The sequence below is a fragment of the Rousettus aegyptiacus genome, unplaced genomic scaffold (genome assembly GCF_014176215.1).
Source record: "Rousettus aegyptiacus isolate mRouAeg1 unplaced genomic scaffold, mRouAeg1.p scaffold_m13_p_16, whole genome shotgun sequence".
Taxonomy (NCBI): Eukaryota; Metazoa; Chordata; class Mammalia; order Chiroptera; family Pteropodidae; genus Rousettus; species Rousettus aegyptiacus.
In genome coordinates, this window is record NW_023416291.1 from 28,593,411 (window position 1) to 28,617,392 (window position 23,982).

The following is a 23,982-nucleotide window of genomic DNA, read 5'->3' on the forward strand; positions in this document are numbered from 1 at the left end:
AAGTTGTCTCAGATCCTATTGCTCTTTTTATTGAGATCACGTTAAATTTATGTACTAACTTTAGGAGGATTGATGGCTTTTCGATGTTGAGCCTTCCTTGCCAGAAACATGGAGTGCCTTTCCATATGTTAACATTTAAAGTATTTTTAAAAAGCATGTTTATAATTGTGTTCTTTCTGTTTAAAGATACTATGTTTAAATAATATTTTACTAATTATAAAATTAATATATGTATGTGGAGACATTTTTCAAAGTTCTAGAAATTTTTTTTAAATGCTTATATAATTTCATCACTCTGAAATAACCACTGTTAAGTTTTAGTTATATAATACAAAAATAGCACATACGTATTTTATACAAGTAGAAAATCATAGCACATGCCATGTTGTGACCTACTGCTTACTTTAATATTGGTGATGAGTATTTAACATTACGTATTTAGTGTTGAATATAAATCAGTGCTTTTCCAAAGGGAAACCTAGAGCATTAAAAGGCTTAAAATGGCTTAAGGAGCACATCGACCAAATGCACTGAGTGATTCTCATTTGGATCTTGATTCAAACAAACCATTTACCAAAATTATATAATATATACATATATGAAACAACCAGGAAATTTGAACATTGCCTGGATGTTTGATGAAGTTACAGACTCATTCATTTTTTAGGAGTGATGATGGAACTGTAGTTATGTTGTGAAGATGAGTTCTTGTTTTCTAGAGTATGCACTGAAATATTTATAGATGAGATGACGTGACATCTAGGAATTCCTTCCAACTCATCCACTGAGGGGTGAGAATGTGACTGAATGTGTATGAGAAACCAGACTGGCCGTGAGTCGATCACTGTCGATGCCGAGTGATACATTTATTATATTCTCTCTACTTTTTTTTGTTCAAAATTTTTCATAATAAAATATTAAAATGTCTTTGCTCAGTTATCCCCTCCAAATATCTTGTTTGAATATTTATGTATTTAATAACTAGTGATACTAAATTTCAAAAAATTATTTGGACTTTTTTTCATGAAATACCTGGTTATAGCCTTTGACAAGTATAAAAAATTGAGCTACTCATATTTTTCTTTTTGATTTGTCAAAGTTCTTAAAGATATTTGCCATCTATGTACAACAAATAGTTTACTAATGATGCTTTCTGCTGAACAGAAGCTTTAAATTTTTGAATACTAAGATCCAATAGCTGTTTTTATATTGCCTTATTCATATAAAAGATTTGGGACATTTTTACAGGCTTTATTTTTTACAGCAGTTTTAGTTTTCCAGCAAGATTGAGCAAAAAATACAGAGATTCCCCCATATACCTCTGTCTCCTATATGCACAGCCTCCCCCATTATTAACACCCCCCACCAGAGTGGTGCCTTTGTTACAGTTGATGAACCCATATTGACACGTTGTTATCACCCAGAGTCCACAGTTTCCATTAGGTTCACTCTTGGTGTTGGGCATTCTGAGTTTTGATAAATGTTTGATGACATATATTCACCATCGTAGAATCATTTTACTGTCCTAAAGATTCTCTGTCTCTACTTATTCATCCCTCCAAACTTTATTTTTATGGAGCAAAACCTGCTAATTTTTAATCAAACCAGGGCTTATTAAATACCCATTCAGAAGCTGTAAGCAATACTCAATATAAAGATATACTATCTTTTTTTACATTTTGTCGTATTTTTCCCTTTCTGTCTCTTCCCCTCCCCGTGACCCCACTCTACCATGTGAGAGTAGGTCATAACATACTATAAGAACAGGCAGATTGTCTTACTTGCCGATAAATTCGGGAAATTTGACACTGACACAGTACTTTAAGCTGCAGCCAATATTCCAGTTTTGTCAGTTGCCCCAATACTGTCTTTTATAGTAAGTTCAGGTACAGGATCTAATCAGAAGCACAAATTATATTTAGCCGTGTCCCTCTGGTCTTTATTCTGAAATAGTTTTCTTAGTTTTCTTTCCTTGTCTTTCATAATACTGAAACTGTTGAAGATTACAGGCCAGTTATTTTATGGAATTTCCCTTCATTTGGATTTGTCCAAAGTTTCCTCATGCTTAGGATTCAGGTTATACATTTTTGTGTGATGTTGTGTTCTTTTTCGGTATCATATCCAGAAGCACATTGTATCTATTTGTCTCTATTAGTGATGTTAATTGATCATGCAACTAAGGTTTTGTTCATTTTATTTTCTATGTAGTAACTGTTCTTCCCTTTGTAAGTAATCATTTTGAGAGAGATATTTTGAGACTCTCCTGTTTTGCATTAAACTCTTTCTCTCTATATATGATGGTTCTTGAACCAGCTTTTACTACTATGCTTGAAAATCGATTACTGTAATTAAAAAACATTTAAGGAATACTCTTACATGCTAGGCAGTTCTAAGTAATTTATATAAACCTTATGAGTTAAGTACTATTATTATCCTCATTTTATGGATTAGGAAACTGAGGTATGACAAGGGTATCTGCCCAGGGTCACCCAACGAGTAAGTGTAGGTAGGGTTTGAACACGGCTGTCTGGCTCCCAAGCATGTGCTGTTTGTTATCCACGACCTAAAGCCTGACTTCATCTTCTACTGTGTGCATTCTGTCTTCACATGTAGGTTTAATAAGACCTTCTCTTCCTGGGATAAGATAGTCACTAATATTTTTCCCCCATACTTTGATGCTCTCATTTCTGTACACATGAGATGTTCGGTTGGCAGCTGCAAATTTAGATTTAGAACCTGAGAGGAAAATCACAGGTCAGGATTAAATTGAGGAGTCATCACCCCTTGTCTTTTTGGAACAAAGTCCAACATCAAGTGATCGGTGTTTTGCGATTTGTCCGTGTTCTTGGCTGATAGGTCAATCCTGGAGCCACTTCTGGAGCGCAGGGCCTCGTCAGGTGCCAGAGTTGAAGATCTGCCCCTCAAAGAGGATGGTGAAAACCGGATCAGCAAGTCGAAGAGAAAAGAATGGAGCCTGAGCAAGTCCCAGGTCATTGCAGAGAAAGCGCCAGAACCTGATCTGATGGTAAAAAGAAAAAAGAAAAAAGAAAAGAAAAAAAAGAGAGAGAGGACAAAAACCCCGGAGGTTTCCCAGTGCGTTCCCTGCCCACTTCGTAGCTCTGAGTCACCGGATAGAAGCCTGTCTGCAGCTGTCTCAGGACCAGCAGCCTGTGGTCGTGTCAGATCTCAGGTTGTGCTAAGAAAAGCACGTACAGCGAGTCTGAGTCTCTAAATCAATAATGGTGCAAGATCCTGTACTCACAGTGTAAACATGTGGGTTTACGCTTGGAATTCGTGGTTCTCACCACCATGTTCCATGAGTCAGTCCAAATATACACATTTCTCTTCTTTAAACTTAAAAAAAAAAAAAAGAAAGGTACTTTTCCTTCCATAAGCCACATCAAGTCGTTAAGTGTGGCAAGACCAGCTTTTCCTGAGAAGCAGGGTGGCTCATTTCCAGTCTAAATAGCACAATCCAACCGTGGTCAAAATCAAGTCCATAGCTGACCAGAAAATAATCTATGGTTCAGGGATGGCCTGTTAATGTCTCTGACAGGGTTCCCACCACATGACAACGTGGTAAGCTTAAATATGGCTTCTGGAATTGTGCCCTTTAATAAGTTTCTGCTCAGCAGACAGGGTTGTTCAGAGCACTGATGAGCTCAGCCTTCCTCACTGTGAGAACGTTTCCCTGTTTCCCACCCCCACCCTAGAGCCCAGCCAGAAAAGCACAAAGGCCAAAGAGTCTCCAGTTGTTGGACAATCGGCTGACACCGTTTCATGGTTCTTCACCTCCTCAGTCAACACCCTTGAACCCACCTCCACTCACTCCTAAAGCTACCAGGACCCTAAGTAAGTTTTCCTATATATAAATTCCTTATATTCATTTTACTGGGAAATGGAGTGTTAAGTTGGTTCAATTCGATGGGAGCAGATATAATGCAGTTAGACTAGAGTTGGGCAGTGACTCCTCAGATTTGCTAGGACTCACTAAACTTTTCTTTATGGTGATCTAAAGGGTCTGTCTTCCCCTTTTTCAGTTATGAAGGTATAAATGAGGTAGATCTGGACGAGGACCAAGTAGGAAGCAAACATTTTATGAACTGTACCTTATATAGAGAAGAGTCCATAATAATGGCAAGAAATAGATCCATTCTATAAACTACTTACAGTTCAGGCTTGGGGAATAAGCAGTGCAAACTGCCTGAGAAGAATTACTAGGTTCTCTCGGTACAGAGCAGTACTGGAGGGGAAAGTCGTCGTGCCAGATGGGAGACAATAGTCAACCAAGAGTTAGTGATAATCCGGTAAGCTTTCCTGGAGGAAGTGGATATTGTGCCGTTTACATGAGAACACTAAGACAGTTCAGTGAAATTTAACCAGTGTTTACTGACCACCTACCATGTGGCAGACATTTTTCCTAAGCACTTGGGATATATCAGAGAACAGGGTAGTACCCTAAGTTCTAGAAAATGTTTTCATCTTCAGCTTAGTAGTAAAATCACTGAATAAAAATGGAATTTTTACTTCAGAACTCCTTGTGAAGGCTTCTGGGAATGAAAGGACTTCATTTATCACAGGGGGTAAGAGGTCTTTTTTCATTCTGTCCACAGAAACCATAGAATATGAGCTTAGCAATGCGATTGATCAGGCTGGTTCAGGCATTACTGTGGCAAGCAGAAGTTCCGTGAGATGCTTTGATGAATTCTTCTCTGTGCCTTCATTCACTTTGTATCATTCTAGGCTCGCCATCTTTGCAGACAGACGGGCTGATGGCGGCTACGGTACCCCCTCCCCCTCCCCCCAAAAGCAAGCCCTATGACAGCAGCCAGAGGAACTCCGAGGAGGTAGGAGAATGACAGCTGACACGGGTCAGAGACCGCCACTCGCAGGAAAGCAGCCTTGGATTTTCCCCGCTTTTTAGTGGGCAACTTTTTCTGTAAATTTGTTACTCTAATCAATTCTCGGTTTATTCCTGAAACCATAAAAGATAGGATAGTTTTTAACAGGAAGGAACAATACACAAGTATTGCCTATTTATTTGATGGAAGGTCAGGCATTTCTCTGTACCTCGCCCTGGGAGCAGGTACGTGAAATAAAAAGTGAGTTACGGTTTATATGTGAAGAGTTTACGTCTTCCGAGTGAGTGACAATCATTATGGAATGGTCTCTGACAAGTTTTCTTCATTTGTTCAACAATGTTTATAGAGTGCCTACTTAATGTGTGCCAAGTACCCAAGTGTTGGGGACATAGCAGTGTCGGTGTATATCGGAGTAACTCAGGGTGAACAAGGGAGTATAAATCATTCTTATTTCCCCTTTCACCTGGCAAAGGCTGTGTAGATAACTTAGATCAGTTAAAAGCTAAAGCAGAATGTTGGAAATGTGGAGAAGGAGGCAGAATTGGGAAGAAAGATAAGACTAATTTCTACTTCTATGTGTCTGCCCCTCAGCTTGCTCCCCCACTGCCTGTGCGAAGAGAAGCCAAAGTCCCACCCCCGCCACCTCCCAAAGCTCGTAAATCTGGCGTCCTTTCTTCTGAGCCTGGATCCCAATAAAGATCTTTCCCTTTTTCTGAAACTCAAAGTGCCTGGGATGCTGACGCCCGAGAACTGGCCTCCAGAAGGCGGTGTCCTCATTGCGCCGGCCCCCGCTGACTGCCTTTCCTGCTCTGGGATGCGGTTTCCTAGCTCAAAACTTGGCGTCCTTTTGAAAGCTTCTGTTTGATCAGTGCCTGAGGCTACGCCATGTCTCCAGTCCTTGTGGAATTCCAGAAGTGGCCATATCTTTTGCATTTTTCAAAGGAGAGAGCGCCCTCACCATTCTAAAGTTTCAACCTCTGGCGTAGAGCCCCCCGAGGCCTACAACAGCCTGGATACGTTCTTCGGTGGTGGTGGTGTGGAGCAACCCCAGGAACCCAGTCCTTGGACGGATTTCGCGCTTTGCTTTGAAAAGCTGTGCTCGAGGCTTAGTTTGCTCACATGGACTTATGCAATGCCATATAACATATTGGGAGAGACCGATATCAAGTACTTTGGTAGCTGAAGTCATCATACCTTTCTAACGTCTACTGTGTCTCTTTAAGGAAAAGAACATCTTTTTAATGAAGATTGGGTGGTTTTAAGTATGCACGGCTGTCATTATGACCCCTGAGCTTCAGCTTCCCCCAACCCGCACCCACTCGTGGCATCAGGAAGCTGTCCCTGCCCCTCCCAGGAGTCCCTGACACTCCTAATGGCCCTTCCTGCACGGCAGTTGCTCCATCCTGCTGTGCACGCTTTTAAAGTTCTTTCTTTTGTACACATGGATTCTTGTCCTGTTACCTCCTCTTGAGCTCAAATCACTGGATATAAGAGACTTAGGAGCCTGGGTTCAGCAGCTTCTCTTTCAGACCCCATGTGGACGGTTCAACAGCCTTATCCACATCCAATTTTACCCTGGAGAGTACAGTGCAATATTTCCTTTTGATAATTTATTCCTCTTGATTGTGGATTTAATTCGATTATGTGTTTATGATACTATTATCAGTACTCCTTTCGGAAGAAAAAATGGGGTAATTTAGATGATCGAATGTTATCTACACACACACAGCCACACACAGGTAAAGATATTTTGAGCTGGAAGGGTCTTAAAAGTCATATAAACAACTCCTTTATTTTGTAGATAAGGAAATTGAAGTTGAACACAGAAAATACTACTTACAGATTCCTACTAATAATCCTGCTTGCTCATTGAGTCCACACCCAGATAACACAGATCTGGAAGACAACCCTGATGAGCTTTTAACTTCTACCCTTAGTCCAAACAACAGTGAAAAGGGCCCAGATATTTCTATACTGCTTAGGTGTTTTGGCCAAGTGGACACCCTTTTGACTGTGGACAACCTAGGTCACTAGGTGGGGGCTCACCAGGTCTCTTCCACAGTCTGGCTGGTCCCCTTTCCTCCGAGACAGAACAGAGAGAAAAATTTCACCTACAAGAATTTGGATCTGCTTGCCTGTCTCTGTGTTTGTGTGCCTGTCTACTCCTCTTTTAGGAGAAACATATTAATTCATCACAGGGTCACAGGGTCATGGAAGTAAAACCTCTGAGCTGTGTCCTGCATTCCTCGAGAAATGAGGACGAGTATTTAAAAACGATGAGGGAGAGTTTGCTCTTCGCTCCACCCCGGAGAACCTGCGGTGCGGGTATGATGGGAAGAACCTGGGCGCTGGAAGTGAACCCGTTTGGTTTCAGATCATCCCAGCTATGTCGTCCATGAACTTCGCAAATGCCTTTAAAGTATTCAGGATTTTCTGAGCTTCCATTTCCTCACTTTTCAAAACGAGGATCATACCTGCCACACAGGTTGTTATAGGTTCAAATGAGATCAGATGTATAAAGTCGTAGGTACTTATCAAATGGTTCTTTCTTTCCTCTGCTCAGTGGATCTGGAGCTGTCTAATAGCATTATTGATATTCTTTTGTTTCTTTTCAGGATAATTTGGATTGTGAGTGTAGGTTAGTTCTGCACATATAGTCCCTCTCCAAAAGATATGGCTAGAGATGCAGTGTTAATAAGAACTGAAAGGGCTTTTAAGCAAAAAGAACTGGAGAATAAAGGGAGAGAATAGAGAGAAGGAATGGAAAAGCTATGCAGGGCTTACGCAGAACCTGGGACCACTTGTGAGAAGCAGCCCTGCAGACGGGCTGGAGGAGAGTCACGTGTTTCATCCACTTTTCAGGCTGCCATTAGAAGAGAAAGATGTAAACTGGGTCATGAAAAAACCCAAACCTCAAGCATGTCACTTCAGAGCAGCGGAAGTGAGTTGTGCAGTCTGGCCTTTGACGGGAGGCTGGGGGACCTGACGCCATGCGAGGGACCGTCCCTTTTTAATATAACATGTTTTCCCATGTGATTCCCTGTCCACATTAATGGAAATACTAGGTGTCTCCTGCCTGAAAACAAGGATTCCAGGTAATATTGTGAATAATAATTACAGGGAACATTGGAAGTTTCATTTCTTTGGGAAGCCATTGGGTAGGAAAGAGTCATAGTCAACAAAACATGAACATCTGTCCTGAAGTCACAGAGGAAGACTGCAGAGGAATGTCTTATGAGTAAAATATAGGAGAGATTAGGGGCAGGGAATACAGACTGACCAGATCTTTACTTTCCTTGGTAGGAACTCTGGAGTATTGAAAAACATTGAAATTAGCCCCCAAATTGTCACAACCTTTGTGGATCGTGGTTTATTGGATGTTTATTAATCCTTTCTTTCTCTGTCCTGGTGACTCATCTTGCTTTGAGATTTTTTTTTTTTTTTCAAGAATTGTTTCATTCTTCACACATTAGGCCCTTTCTAAATGCCAGACGCTGCACTAGACCTTCAGGGCGTGGCAGTCAGCATGTTGGGTGGGAAACAGCCCAGAACACACAGGCTGGGGTGTGCTGCCGGAGGGAAAGTGAGCGGTCTTAGAGGACGTGAAACCCTAAGTACATCGGGCTACTGGGCCATGGCTGGCCGCCTCTTCCACCTTCATACCTTGACTCCAGAATTTCAGTCATTTTCTCCTACCCGGGAGCGGGAGACCCTTAAAAACTGCTATTGTCACACTGCAGATCCTTAAGACGAAAGAATAGCTAAAAGCAGAATTTGAAATAACAATCTACCATTGTAAACTCTTTGCAAGCTACAAGAGTCCTTCTCCTCTAGTTACTCCCAGATCATGGAGTGATTTCTTATTTCGAAATTGAGATATAACTTCCGTACAAGTGCACAAATCTTAGGTGTTAAGATGGTTGACATTTTCCATCGGCGTACACTCGTCACCACCTCTCAGATCCATACATAGACGACTTCTAGTACCCCAGAAGATTCCCTCGTGTTCGTGCTGTCATTTTGTGAAAGGTGTTCTGAAGGGCCTTCAAACTGGTGCCTTCCTTCCTCTCACTTCTTGAGAATAATGAAAAGGGGAGAAAAACCTTGCCATCAACACAAAACAATACCATGTGAATTTAGCAAGTCAATTTGTAGACAGTCCCTGGGCCTCAATTTCCTCATGTAAAAAAAAAAATGTTTATATATATGTATATATTTGAAGCCATGTGATTTTCAGACCAAGTGGAATTTTAAAATTAAGTTGGAAAACATAAGTTCCTTTTTGGGTGGGTTGAGAGTGGAACTATCTGTTATAATCTACGAAAGGAAAAAGATAGTTTTCCTTTTAGGTTGATGATTTCAGGCTGATTCTTCTTATTCAGCCAAAGGTGGTCTCCAATATATACTGCCCAAATTCATCTATTAATCATATTTTGTGAGTCATTCATCCAAACCTTATCTAAAGCTCTGTTGCCATGATTTTGTAAACTACTTGGGTTTCAAACATGGACAGTTAGGAAGACGTGCATTGAAATAGAAAAATTTTGTTCAGATTTGCTGTTATTTATTTTTTAAATTAAAATGGAAATGTATTTTAAGTTCATTGTGTGTTTAGTTTATTATTACTCGTATGCTAATGACATGAAATCATTCCTGGACTTTGTCTTGTTGATATCTCCTTCATGATACATCCCACCCAGAGTCCCTCCTGGCCTCCTTTTATTACAGGTCCCATTAATTTAAACTGGTACCGTGGGGTCATAGAGTCAACTTTGCCTAGAAGCAATGAAAACTGCAAATTATTTGATTCTTGTTCTGCCCCCACCTCCCCATCCAGCCCTTTGGTATTTGAGCTGACCAGTTTTCTGATCACAATGTATTTAATATAATAGGTTCTGTTTCTTCATTCACCACAGATAATTAGGCAGAGGTAAAGAGAAATAAGAGGTTAAAAGGAATATCTAATAACTTACATGGAAATGATGGGAATCGATTCTGTCAAAATTAGGTTGAACAGAGATGCTACAAACCAGACTAATGAAATCAGAATTTCCAAGGGCAGAGAGTAGGACCCAGGCATCTGTATTTCTTTTAAATCCCCTCCTCCCCACCCCCATGTTACTCCAGTGTTAGGCCAAGGCTGAGAAGCAGCACTTGAGAGAAAATAACAGCTTTAGAAAATTGGTGTTTGAGGTGTGTTTCCTAAACTCCCTGCTGGGGTGAGATGGATTGGAGAGAGCACAGCCACACTCAATGACAATAGCGCCACTGTTTTAAGTCCTGGCTTTATGTGTAAGAAGTTTTTTTTTTTTTTGGTGTAAGATTTTTTTTTTTTAATGTTCCAGTGCTCTCAAACATTTGCAATTTATTGTTTCGTAAAACAAAAATGGTCAACTGTCTGTGTGTGTAAGAATCACCAAATGCTTCTTAAAAATGCTGATGGCTTAGGCCCAAGAGACTTTGAATCAATAAGCCTGAGGAATCTTTTTCGTTATTGGAAAATACTACTTTAGAACACCTACCCCTGTCAAAATTTATTAAGTGCTTTTATCTCATGCAATGATTCTTGGCTTTTTTTCCAATCATCTCTAGGATACTGCAACTTTTAAAACTTTTGCTAAAATGATCTATTTTCAAGCCATTCTTTTTGTTACGTTATCACTTAAAGTTATATATGATAAATTATGTAATTAAATTTAAAACCATATATATTTGAGAAACCATCTAATTAAATGTCTCAAGTGTTATGTTTCTTCAGCCTTTATTTTGAAAGTTTGCAGTCTTTTTTTTTTTTGTTTTAATCTACACACATTTGATAAGTTAGACAGTTCTTCAGATTCAGGAAAATGCTTAAAATTTTAAAAAGTCATTTTCATTTCTTCCCCTTAGACACTTGGGCATTTGAGAATCAAATACCCAAAATGTTCATGTAAATTGCATACCACCGGATGCCATCCCAAGCCTCTGAAATCGCGTTGGTTAGCTGGATGAGCATCTTTGTATCCCATTCAGGGAAGCCCAGGCTGGCTCCAAAGAAATCGTCACAAAGACAAACTTTGGCAAAGAAAACTTGAGACTCCAAATAGGATGTATAAAATAAGTGAGTATGTTGCCTTCTTTTTATAATACATTAACAAATGTAAAGATTATAAATTATATTGTTTTTGTAAAAAAAAAAAAAAAAAAAAAAGGTTACTGAGTGATTGACAGCCAGAAGCCTCTCTTCCTACCCAATATTTGATTAATGAAATGTAGTGTTGCCTTTTGTTCCATAAAGTAGATTATAAACCGTATGTCTGCCTAGTTTTGTTAAAGTAAGAGTGAAGAAATTTGATTCAGTTTTACTCAAAGGGAGATATGTGGGGAATCTAGCATTGTATGGTAGCAAATATTTGTATTAAAAAGGAAGGATTTTCTCTCCCATGGACTGTTTCTGACCCTACTTCAGATTCCTTCATACAGGTCTTGCCCTTTTTCGAGGTACAGGGCCAGAGAAGGGGGGAGGAAGGTTCTACTGCTTCAACTAAAAGAGTTAAAAAGACCTAGATCTTTGCCATATGAATACAGGTACAATTTGTTACTGTTACATCAGACAAGTTATCCGAAATTTGAGTTTTCCAAATGGTCTCATAGTCACTTGGAAGTAAGAAGAATAAATGAGAATGTTAGTGTCACAGTGCCTGGGACCTCCACCCTAACTGATACAGGAGCTCCAGTGTCCTGTCTCAGCTCAAATTAACAAAATAACCAAGCTTCCAAGTTCAAGTCCACTGGCTGCTCACCATATAGGAGCACTAACCATGGAACCTGACACAACCGAGCGAGTCTCTTCAATAACTCTCTGGGCCCCAGTTACCTCGTTTCAAAGGGAAGATAACGGTAACCTTTCCTAGGTCATCATGAGGGTTAATGAAAATATTCATGCGCGTATCTAGCACAAAATCTGACACTCTTCTTTGTGGAGAATGAATGGTGGCAATGCTATTTGACCGGGGATGTGGGGGCACCTGAATCCTTCTTTCAACTGACTCTACACTCCATAGCATTTCTCTAGAGAAATACCAATAAGGTCAGGTAGGTACACATTATTATTTTTAGGCCTTGGCCGCAAAACTCAATGGGCACCACTTGTTCTGGTGAATTTTGAGGGACCACGTGGAGCCAGAAGAAGCCATGGATTAGGAGCCCGGTAAGTCCTTTGCCTTATACCGCTCTCAGGTTCCAGTTGAATTTCAAACTGGAGACAATTGGGAGGAAGCCTTGCCATGGCCCCATCTGACTTCTGTGGGTTATGGTCAAAGATAAAGCTACAATCCCAGGGGAAATTGTAGCTGAATCAGCTTGGCTCAGACTAATATGTGACTATTGTTTTTGAGGGTGCAGGTTGGTGATGGACCAGAGCCATGACATTCCTGTAGTCGACATAGTGCTGACTCTGTTTTTCATTTGCCACCTGTAGACACACTTGGAGGACACCCCTTTCGTGGGTTTACAATGCCCCTTCCCCACCAGACGTCTGAGTTAAAGAAACACTTCATGTTTAGGCCTCTTTATTCAGAACACTACTCCATTATGAATTATGTGTAAGCTGGCATAATAATTTCTGAAATTCACACAATTTACAGATATTAAATGGGTTACAAAGTCAGAATTATACTTAGGTATTATCAAACCTTCTGGACCAGTGGATTTAAATCTTCTGCCCAGTTTCTTCTTCAAGCAGACTTTTCTGAAAAATATATGAGTAACAAATATATCAAGGTTAATTTTACTAGCTAAGTTTCATTATTTTTGATACACTGATTTTTAAAATGTCAATCAAGAAAGACTCATTTGTTTTTATGTACTAGAAAGTACCTGAGATATATAATCATGACTTTGAAAGTTGTTTATAATAAATAAAATCTACGTTAATAATTCAAGGACAGGATGTGAGGAAGAGGTGAAAAAAAAGGTATGATCTATCAGCCATTACCCTAGCCTTTGCTTCAATGCCTTCTTTCTGATGTTACATTTGGGAAATTGCACTGCTTGCTATTATATTTATCATACGGCAAGTAGAACTAGAAAAAGAAAGAAACTAAAGACACCTGTTTGCTTTTTTCTTTGACTTGTGGGTGCAGAAGTTCAAGTCAATGGAGAAAACAAAAATAAGCTATGCTTACCTTCACATATGATTTATTCAGGCTTTCCCTGCTCCTGGGTATAACATAATTAACTGAAATGCCTTTTAACCGCCACAAATAAGTGGGCCGTGGAGCTCAGAGAACACCAACATTGAATTCAAGACTCAACTTCTGTATTTAATTCTATTTATACTCTTTTTAAACAATCAAAAACCTATATTGGGTTAATAGATTTCCATTTTCGGTGGGAATTTGGAGATCGTTATAGTCTGATCAGAAAGCTGGAAATCAAATATGTGACTCTGAATCATAAATTTACTAGTTTGGAATTTTTTATTCCAAATGGAAAATAAAAATAAACTAGAGTACTGTTTTTGATTTCTACATTCCCCAGGGAAAACCATGTTATATCAAGGACAGTGGAAGAATTGGTGGAGAGATGTAGGTTACCTAGAGAAAAATAGGGAGGTTGATGAACCTACTTGAAGAACGGATACGGAGCAGTGGGAAGAAAGTTTTGTCTGTCATCCCAATAGCTAGAGCCAACATTAGCAGATAAAGATTACAGGGTGATTTTAATTCAATGTATGAAAGGGAAAATAAAATTTCCAACGTATGTGCTAACCACCGAAAGGGGGTGTCGTGAGATGGCGAGGGGCCCCATCACAGGAGAAACCCAGGTGATCAGGAAGGGAAGCCTTGCAGTGGCTAAGAGGTAGGTGCCCGAAGCGGACAACCTAAGAGGTGGTACCCAAGGGCTGTTCTGTCTCTAAAGCTCTCTGTTTCCGTCACTGTAACTCACCAGCGCCCCCTTCAGGTCCCTGAGGGCAGAGCGTGGCTGGCGAATGGTGCATTCGAAGCGCTGAGGTTCTGCTAGTTGATCAACCTCTTGGGTCATCTGAAGAAAAAGAATATTATTCTTGTAGATGGAAATAAAGGAATGAAATGGAGTTTTTCATTTCCACTAAAAATCGTCTGTGGAAAATGAGGTCGAGGTGAATGCGGGACTGAGCAACCTGCAGAATTGGCAATTCTATATGCTTTCAGAACGTAGATCCACCGTCAGCCGTTTTTATGGATTGGCGTAGGGTTCTGGAGGTGATGGATAATGTGGAGAGAGAATATTTTCTCTCTAGAGATGATGAGAATGAAGTACTTCTAACCTCATGAAGGGACAGTTTACAAAATAAATGTTTATAGTTAGTTATCAATAGGGTTGATTTTTATTTTCTAGTTTTTATGAAGTATGTCATGGTTAAATGAGAGTTGCTTCACATATAATCTGTGAATAAGAGACTTCAAATTCTGTGGCTTCTTTTTTTTATATTAAATTATTTTTATTATTTCTCCAGAAAGAGAGATTTTGTGCCAATGAAAACTAAGTGGTTTTAAGTTTTTCTAGCTAAGTTTCCCATTCTCAGGCCTATATTAAGTGTCGCAGTCCTGAATCACTTATCCGTTAGGGCCCAGTTTGTTTCTCATTAATTTAAAACAAGAACTGTTTTTTGTTGTTGTTGTTTGTTTATTTTGTTTTTTGTTTTTGTTTTTTTATTAATCCACTAACATTGTTTGGATTAAACAGCTAATATATATGACCTCTCTTATGTAATCCTTACATGACCCTAAGAAGTTGTATTTAGTAGATCAACCAAGTACCCTTTTAATGCTGGTACTAGTACTGAAATCTAATTTATATGAAATCAAATCCAGCATATTTTTCAGTATATAATTTGTCTCCTTGAGCTTGCTAACTCCTCTGCTCTAATGGCCTCCAGCCTCTACTGTACATAAAAGAAATTAAAGAGTATGCACCCTTGATAAGGATACTTATTTATATAAGTTATAAAAATGTACTGCTGACTGACCACATATTGTAGATAGTTTTAAAAGATGAAATAAACAAGAAAATAAGCAGAAGCTCTAAGATGTTCTTTCCAGATCCCAAAGAATCATCTTGTGCTAGAGACCTTGGCTCCATCCCATTGTTTCTAATTCCTCTGGCAATTGTGTATGCTCAGAGTACAACTTGCTGCTTTGCACTCGTTGCTGTATTCTCTAGGAATTATTCTTGTTCTTTGCCTCATTAGTCCCCATCTGAATTGAAAGCAAGAATGGGACTTTATCTAAGTGTCTTAACACTTCTTGAATACATAGGGTGGAGCCTAGAGTAGCACTATTGGGTTGCCTCAGAATGTTAGTATAGTTATTTTGAAGCTGAGAGAGACTTACCTCTTGGAAAGAGTCAATCAAATTTTCTACATTTCGCTTTCCTCCAGGGCGCAATCCATAGGACCAGTGCTGGCTGGAGCAGCCCGCCACACATAACGTCAGCAGAATAAGTCCAGCTAGAAGTTTTGGAATTGGCTCCATTCTAAGGAATATCAATGCAACAGTCAAAATACACCCAGGCTGGATTGAGCAAAAGGTAAAGAATCCTTTGGTGAAAAGCTTAACATTTATGTCACTAACCCAATAAAAGATGAAGGTAGGAGTCATCTTTAATTTCCACAAGATGTGGAAATGCACTACCCAGTTGCTCGCTTATTTCCTAGCACTGGGGACAAAAATTGGTACTTTAAACTCACATGTTGAGTACTTTAGGAACAAAACTAGCCTATTTTTATTTTCGTTATTTATTTTGTTATCTAAACCCCACGATCCCTCCCTCAGCAAGTTCACCTTTTTTTTTTAAACCATTTTTTCCTCTGCAATTGGTTTTCAATTGTATCATTCCTGTGGTAAAAGGAATCAGATCATCTGCTCTGGTAAGTAGCTTTGACGAGGAATTTCTGGCTAATAGAGAGTTACTTGGCATTAAATGGCTATACTATGGTACTAATTACGTTTTTCTGAGCATCTATCTTATAGTTTTCCATGCATTTGTGCTGGCTGGGCCATCTGTGAGAATGAGAGGAGATTCAACACTTTTCAAAACACTGAGTCCCAGACCAGATGCTTCCCTGGCCAAGGCAGCTTTTATTATCTAATGACATGCAGCATCCTCACAAAGAGCCTTCAAATTAATTAACATTTGATGGGAAGAGGCTAAAAAGGCAAAACCAAATACTGGTCGATGAGCTGTTGCAATTCCCCAAAGGCTGGATCTTTGTGGCCAAGGGTAACATGGATCGTGAAGGTCAAGTTTTCTTTAGATACCCTCACACCTGGACTTAGCCTTTAAGAAATAAAATGCCCTATAAACAGATAATAACATGCAGTCTAGAAAATAGTGCTAGAAACACAAAGCATTTTACCTGTTTGAGAGCAAAGAGCCAAAAGAATACGACGCTTCCTTTGGAGTGTGTAAAGTTGTGTGCCTTTTCATCTTCCTAGCTCCCTTTTTATATGAAACTTTTCCAGGACACTGAAATCTTTCCTGCTGGTAAATTGTACTGCATGTGGACTATCTTCTTAATAGTAATTTTTTTAATCCTCACATAAAGCCCTTTAATGGTGTATGTAATTGGAACACCCATTGTTATATCTGTTGAATTTACTTAAATCTTGGCCAGTAAAACCTCAGCTAAGACTTTTATATAGCTGAGGCCACAATTCAAAGAGATTAAAATCTACTTGCTTGGCTTCCCTTGAGGAAACTGACAGACCCATCAAGAGTTCAAGGGAAATAGCTATCTTAGACTAAGTGGTGCTAAATGGAATAAAAACTTTCACAGAGGCAGCCAGGTAGTAATTATCGAAAGAAGATGAGTCAGGATGACTAGGAGTTGGTCTCAGCTCTTCAATTCCTCATTTATAAAAGGTGCTGATATATAAATAATAATGATTATTGGCACTATACTAATCCCATATAGGGTCCTAAGTATATCATGTGAGTTTGAAAATTCCCATCTCCCACCCACCGTGCTCCTTCCTTGATTTATCTTGAGAGCCTTCTATAGCATTAAAAAGGTAAGGAGAACCATTATAGTTAGAATACACTAAACACAAGACCATCTAGAGCAGACTTATGGCAACAGTTTGATTCATTTCAGTAGATGTTTATTAAAATATCCAAATCACTGTGCTAAAGGCAGTAGGAGTACAAAGGTGAGAAATAATAGTTACCTGGTATATGAATAAAACCAGCCTCACTCATCATCAATAGTCCTGCAAAGTGGGCATCATTACCCAAATTTTGCAGATAGATATTTCAACCTAGCAGTGAGCCCTGGGATATGTTGTTGTCTACGTAGTACAATTATTTAAAGAGATCTTTTAAATCTATTTTTATTATATTTATTTGAATACATAATTGTCTCTTTCTACTTAACTACTGGGCTGTAACTCATAATAGTCAAGGATCCCATCTTATTTAAAGATGTTAATAAATTTATAGAATTTAGTCAGCACTCAATAAGTATAGGAATGAATGAATGAATGGAAATAAAAATCTTTTAAGAGATTGAGCTTATTGCTTTCTCTATTTCTGCATTAAAGATATGTTTAATCTGATAATTAAAATTTCACATACAATTGGCTGTAAGCCCTATTATATTAGATAAGTAGTAAGTAAATGGTTAAAAACAATTGGCTATTTGGTTATTTTAGAGCTGAGATTGGCAGTTTCTCCTTGGGTAGGATGCTAAACCAGTCATTGCCCAGTGTCCACTAGAAGTTACATTTGCAAGGATTTCATAGTAAAGAGCAATGGTGTCCTGCCCAAGTACGCCCCTTGCTTTGCTCGGCCATTTCTCTGGAGGATGTCAGATCCTATGACAGGATAGAGAAGGGGATAAACTTGAAAATATAATTACAAATAGAAAGGAATTAAAAAATAAAACATAGGTTTGACTATTTAAATTATTTCAGTTTATTCATTTATACACTTTGAATAATTTAAGTGCCATTTTGACATGAAAGAGTAAAATCTCATCTCAGTATAATAGAAAGGTAATGAGAGGCTGTTTTTCAACAAAAGTTCATTATGCTTAAACAGTGTTCATTTAAATTACACAATGGATTTCCTGTTTGCTGAAAGAGATGTGCTTCTAACAGTGTTGCTTAAGCAGATGTGGTCTTCCATTAGGACTAATGAAATGGGAGTTAGGACTTCTGACCCTTATTGTCAGGTTAATCACTTGTCTCTGGTGAAGCATCACTAGAGTTCTTGTTAAGTTTTCTAACAGTTGGTATTAAATTTTTGAATGCTTTGACATTTTTAGATGTATACAGCTACATGATCTATGCATTTGGTGTGCTCTATGCCCTCTAAGTTTGCATTAGTATTATTGTAGGTCACATAGCTTTCAAGGGCAAAGGCCAAATTTGTTTCATTTTCTATAGTATCAATTAGGATATCAAATATGCGGCGAACAAAATTTTGATGCTCGTTGACAAACTCTGAACCTTTTCATAGTTCCAAGGATAGATCAATTTACCATGAAGCTGAATTTACTAAATTGGGTCTATGTAATTTGATTTTATAGTTATCAAGTTTTTTCTAAATTTAGAAATTTAAAAAACTTTGAAGTATGGCTTTACAGGGAAGATGGCTTCATTTTAAACATGAAAAGGAAACCTTAAAATTATTGAAATGCAACAGTAATAATTGAGTGATCTTGCTGAATGACAGACACAAACCTTTTTTTTTTGCCCTAATGTGAAATCTCAGCAGGAAGTTCCCGTGAAGTGCTGCTGACATGTCTCAGGTTGTGAAAAGGGAGTCAGGAAGTTAATCCTTGGATAAGCTGCTTTGTACGGAAAATAACATAGCTGCTTTTCTTTGTAGAGGTGTATATCTTTTAATTTTAAAAACAATACTTCCTTGGAGATTTAATAACATGCTAAGGCTTTTCAAATATTAAAGATGATTTAAAGTTGACTTCAGGATAGATTTACAGTATAAACAACCAATCCACAAAATGAACAACTGGAGAAAATATTCTAGGTCTTGACTTATGATAGTAACCTTTATAAAAAAAATAATTTGTAATATTTCCTACTAAAAGTGTTTTAAAACTGCAGTTGAAAGAACTAGACTATATTACAGCCTAACAAAATATTGCTCTAAACAATTATACAGTAGAGCACTAAATTTCTGCAATGTACATAATCTAGCTAATTTGGTTTTAAAAACTTTTTCTAGCCCTCCCACCATCAACTGTATTTTCACCTCTGTGGACAGACATGTTTCATCGCTAGGGCCAATGGAAGTTTTACTGTGTTGAAACTTTCCTGCCTCCTAAAAATCCTCTCTCCTAGCTGTCAGGCAAGAAGTGCTTTGGGAGCAATGTATTTAACCAACCCAATAAAGCTAACTGGTAATGATCATCGGCTAAAGAGAGATACAAATGAATGACTATTAGAAGGCAGTCTTTTTTTTTCAGATTAATGAAATTTCTTTGTTTTGTTAGCATGCTGGATTTTAAGAAGAGGTCCACAAAAGAATCATGCTTAAAGAAATGGATTTACTTTAATGGCGCTTTGAAAGGACTAACCCATGGTGTTATCCCGTTTCTTTTTCCACTCAGACCCTCAGGGTTAGTCATCGACACATTGAAAAAATAAAAGCAAGCAAAATATGGAAGGTGCTGCTTTTCAAAACCAAGACAAGAAACGCCTTTCAACATTTCATGTTGTTTATTAATGCAGTATACAATAGATCCAAACTCTGCAGTTTCTAAGCATACCATGTTTAGACCTTTCGGATTCTTCTGTACTTTTAGGTTATGTCTACAGAGGTACCCTTAAAGTGGATGAACAACACATTCTATAATTCTTGAAAATATAGTACAGAGTGAAATGATTTAAATATAATTTAGGCACATATTGATTATGAAAATAGATATCTCTCAATACAATACTTCTCTGTCTTGGTAAAAATAATGAAGCAAAGAAAATAATTCATTTCTGAAGTTGCTTTCCTTCACCTGTAAAGGTCTGCTCTCCACCCACTATGCATATGTACCCTTTACTGTAAGGAAAGCTTTGCATATGTATATATATAAGAATAAGCTACATAAATATTGAAGACATGTCACCCTCCCAAAGGAGACAGAGTGGTTTTTTAATGATTCATTGCCTCAAAATGATGAGTCTGGAGAATTAGAACCCATTTGGACACATCTTATATTCCTGCCTTGGGGTAGAGGTTAAGGACAATGGTTACTGTACTGGTGAGGAAGGACAGGCCCTGTCTCTGCTGCTGCAGAGAAGGAGTGCCAATATTAGGCTAAAATTTATTAAAACAGAACCAACCGGAAAATATAAGTAAAAGAACCACAGGTGCTGACTGATTGGGATCACATCTTGGATCAGCCAAATGCCTTTACTTTTAAGTTTTTCAGCGGCTCTCATCAAATGGGCAGTTTAAAATTCCTCATTCCCCACAGGAGAGTTTTAACTACAATTATATCATGTTCACTTCTAAAAGATGACTTAGCCATATCTATTCATATTTTATAGCTTTGTTTACAATGGACTGGGACTTAATATCTGAGCTGGTCCTCTTTATTTGGCCATTGAATTAAATGAATATTGGTAATGCACCTTGGTTTTTTGGCTTTAAAATATTTTCCTATGCTTGTTTTGACTGTGGAGGAAACTAGGCTAGTAGTGGAAATAAATCAAACTGTCTGGTCTGGTGTTAAGTGGAACTTGCTTAGAATGAAATTCTACGGAATGCTTATTTGTAAGTTGTTGCTATAGGTGAATACTTCCTCCATCTGGAGAGTTCCACTGTAACTCCATTCAGCTGACAAAGAAGTACAACAATGTATTTCCTTCCACTGTCTAAATCAGTAAGAATGGAGGATTTCTTTAATTTAGCTAGTTTTATTTGGAAAAATAAACATCATAAAAATGAACCTGAAAAGAGTCTTGGGGGTTCTGATGTCACCATGGTCACATGGTGCGACAGGTAAAGTAGGGGAGGCATCGCTAAAGCTATGTATAAACCTGAACAACCTCTTCAGAATTTCCATAAAGTTTAACAGTTTAAATACCCATATGCATCTAAAGATTCAATAAATATAATTGCATATGTTGTGCTTCTCATAAATTAAAATCTTCAAATGCATTTCAAGCCAAGATGATATTTTCACATCATGCCTATTTAAAAGCAAATACAATAGATATTCTTCCTGGTCATAAAGCCAGGCAAATACTCCTACTCCACTCGAAAGGCAGCAATCTAATCTAGCTTCCCTACATCTACTGAATGAGCGCTTCTCTGTTAAAATCAGAATGTAGGGAAAAAGTCACTTTTTTCCCTTTATGCACCACTGAGAACGAGCATGATCCTTTAAACGTTGTTGTTGTTTTTTAATTTCCTTACAGAAATAAAAGTGATAAGGAAAACATTTTTCATCTTGGGCATCTTCCTTCAGTCCTAAAATTCTCATCTGACACTTTGTGACATATGTAGTGGAGTCAGCATCTCTTCAAATATGGCTCCCTTCACATTGGAACCTCTCAGGTTGGCTTCTTGAAGGTCACACCCAGACAGGTCGCAATTCTGTAAGACGAAAATAATATTTGTGTGACTAACATAGAGATTTAAGGCTTTATCTATTTCTTTTCAAAGTGATTCCTAGAGCATGTTAGAAAAATGTTCCTATATAATAAAACTCAATTATTTCTGGAAAACTTCTATTTTAGGAATCAGATCTTCTTCTACCTGTATTTGTTCTCTGGTTGCTGCTCAGGCTGACCATCACCAATATATACAAACAAAGGTTAAAGAAGAAGCATGTCCTTTCAGATCATGTATTTTAGAATCATTTAAAATCCAGAATGGATTCCAATGTAGTAAATATTATCTAATCAGTTTTACCACAATCCAAGGAAAATAATGAAAGGCATAGGGTGCAGGGGAAGAACAATTTTAAAAAATCTGAGAGAAACAGATTTTACTTAATAATTAAATCGTGTAATAGATTTTTCCATTCCCCAACCCTAACATTTTTATAGCAAGGAATCACCTTTTTGTTTTCAACCCCCAAATTACGTGTATAGCCACTGAATTTTAACAAATGCATATAACAATGTAAGTGCCACTATCACTGGGAGCTGCTTTTAAATTTCTCTTGAGATCACAGAGTGACAGATGAGACAGAATATTCTGAATAAGTCCTTGGGGATGCTAGGGACAATGATTAGAAAGAAGGGTGATTGCACATAAGCTTTTTGGACAGAATGTCAGCAGCTGCCCCTCAAGAATCAACCTGATTAGATTAGTATTTGCAATCAGTTGAGAAGAGGGAAGCATTTGCTGTTGAAACACAATTACTGCATGGTAACTAAAACTATGATAATTAGCACAAGGGAAAAAAATCATCTTATCTGACAGTAACAAATAATAAATAGGTTTATACCTTCAGCTGTAGGCTGGTTCTTTCGCCTTAAGGTTTAACAGGACCTGCTACTCTGCTTAGCAAAAACATTTTAAAAAAATCAACAGCAAGCTAAATTTTGATGTACTGTTCTCTACAATCCATCCTAAGCCAGATTTTCTTATATAGGGCTACACTGTTCAATATGATAGCGCCAGCCACAGGTGGCTATTTACATTTAAATTATGATAAAATTTAAAACTTCATTTCTCAGTTGCAGTAGCCGCATATCAAGTATGCGGCAACTGGCTGAACAGACTAGAACATGTCTAGAGCTGCAGGAAGTGCTACTGGACAGCACCGATGCCAGCCTAGCGACGGCTGCTGAGTCGGCTGGATCGGTCTGAAATCAAGACAAAACGAAGACACAATGCTGATGGAAAAGACGACTGGGCAAACTGTAATCTCACGCTGAGATTCAAAAAGAATATGATGCCAATTTAGAATAGGCTTTCCCTGAACCTGATTTCAAACCTGGATATCGTTTAAATTTCTCAAGTCGTTCAAGAAACAATCTAGCCCTATTTAATTGTTTGGAAAGAAAATTTAAGGGAAAAATTAATTAGATTAATAAAGCATTTATAATTTGAGAGACCCGAAGAAAAAAGAGAAATGAAATCGACTAAGATGGAACATCAGACGAATCTTCATCTGAAACTGGCATCTCTGACTTAGGTGACTGACTCGTGCTCTGGAATTCAAATTTGCTTAAATAAGCAACTGGAAGTAACACATCCCGCCAGCTGTGTTGGCCTGTCACCCAGCAGTTTCACCTGCTAACTACTTTGATTATGATTTCAATAAATTTTGCATGAGATACTCAGTGATTCTTGATTAACAAAAAAATCTAAAAAATTGGTGACTCACCTCTAAATCAGTTCCTGCCAGAGTTGCTCCTCTGAGGTTACAGTTCTTCAACTTGGCATTTTTTAAGGTAGCGACTCTCAGGTTAATTCCTGTCATTTGACTTCCTTCCATATCCACGCCTTTCAGATTAGCACCTAGAGTGAACATATTTGGGATTAGTTGAACTTAAAAATATTTACAGTCATCTACCTTCCAAAAAAAAAAAAAAACCACACACACAAAAAAAGACTTCATGGAGAACAATGACAGGCTCCTTTAACTCTTGGAAATGACTTTGAAATAAGTCTCAGTCTCTCAAGCAATGTACATATATAAAGAGTTCACTGTTAATATTTTTTTTTGCTTATACTATGAATTAAGAATGCTTTAGTCTACATTTTTAAGGGAGGAATTCAATTTGGTATTATGATAATTAGCACTTTTAGAATATACCTCCATACGATTATGACGAGGGAGATAAGTACTAAGTTTTCTAAATGTACAGGTCGACAAGGTGATCAGTTCACAGGCACAACAAACCAATCAAGAATTCATAAACGAAACACTAAACCTAAAAATGACAAAATCTGCCTAGCTTTGTGCAAACTGAAATCTTTAATTTTGGTCAGTATAAGGGTATTCTGTTCTCTTTGAAAGTTTAAGATGTTGATATTCTCCAACTAAAGCCTCATTAAATATCAGAGGCGGCATTTCCCTGAGGTCTCAAGGTTGGTTAGTGTATGACTGAGACCAAAGTATGACTGATTCCTGTGCAAATTCTCCAAGTGTGGCGACTGAAGAAACCCACCCCACTAT

General features: G+C 38.1%; 3 protein-coding genes across 6 annotated transcripts in view; 1 reads left to right on the forward strand and 2 right to left on the reverse strand.

Annotated features, from left to right (window-relative positions):
- Positions 1–9,460, forward strand: part of DOCK5 (dedicator of cytokinesis 5) — a 180,498-nt gene extending 171,038 nt beyond the window's left edge. For all 4 annotated transcript variants that reach the window (XM_016148166.2, XM_016148169.2, XM_016148168.2 and 1 more), the window contains 4 exons: positions 2,857–3,025; positions 3,714–3,852; positions 4,744–4,847; positions 5,454–9,460. In XM_016148166.2, coding sequence (XP_016003652.1) covers positions 2,857–3,025; positions 3,714–3,852; positions 4,744–4,847; positions 5,454–5,558 — 517 coding nt within the window. In that variant the 3' untranslated portion in view covers positions 5,559–9,460. The remainder of the gene's footprint in view (positions 1–2,856; positions 3,026–3,713; positions 3,853–4,743; positions 4,848–5,453) is intronic.
- A 4,084-nt stretch (positions 9,461–13,544) lies between these two features.
- Positions 13,545–16,016, reverse strand: GNRH1 (gonadotropin releasing hormone 1). Its single transcript, XM_016148171.2, has 2 exons — positions 15,218–16,016; positions 13,545–13,886 (listed from the first exon to the last, which is right to left on the reverse strand). Exons 1-2 carry the CDS (start codon positions 15,482–15,484, stop codon positions 13,758–13,760), a joined length of 396 nt encoding a protein of 131 aa, XP_016003657.1. The 5' UTR covers positions 15,485–16,016; the 3' UTR covers positions 13,545–13,757.
- A 3,400-nt stretch (positions 16,017–19,416) lies between these two features.
- Positions 19,417–23,982, reverse strand: part of KCTD9 (potassium channel tetramerization domain containing 9) — a 28,870-nt gene continuing 24,304 nt past the window's right edge. Inside the window, exons 11-12 of the mRNA XM_036233628.1 lie at positions 23,188–23,321; positions 19,417–21,443 (exon numbers count right to left, since the gene is read on the reverse strand). Coding sequence (XP_036089521.1) covers positions 21,327–21,443; positions 23,188–23,321 — 251 coding nt within the window. The 3' untranslated portion in view covers positions 19,417–21,326. The remainder of the gene's footprint in view (positions 21,444–23,187; positions 23,322–23,982) is intronic.

Coding starts and splice junctions, on each gene's coding strand:
- GNRH1 (XM_016148171.2), bottom strand. CDS start 15,484: ATGACTCCTACCTTCATCTTTTATTGGGTTAGTGACATAAATGTTAAG. Junction 13,887..15,217: donor TGATTGACTCTTTCCAAGAG/GTAAGTCTCTCT, acceptor CTTTTTCTTCAG/ATGACCCAAGAGGTTGATCA.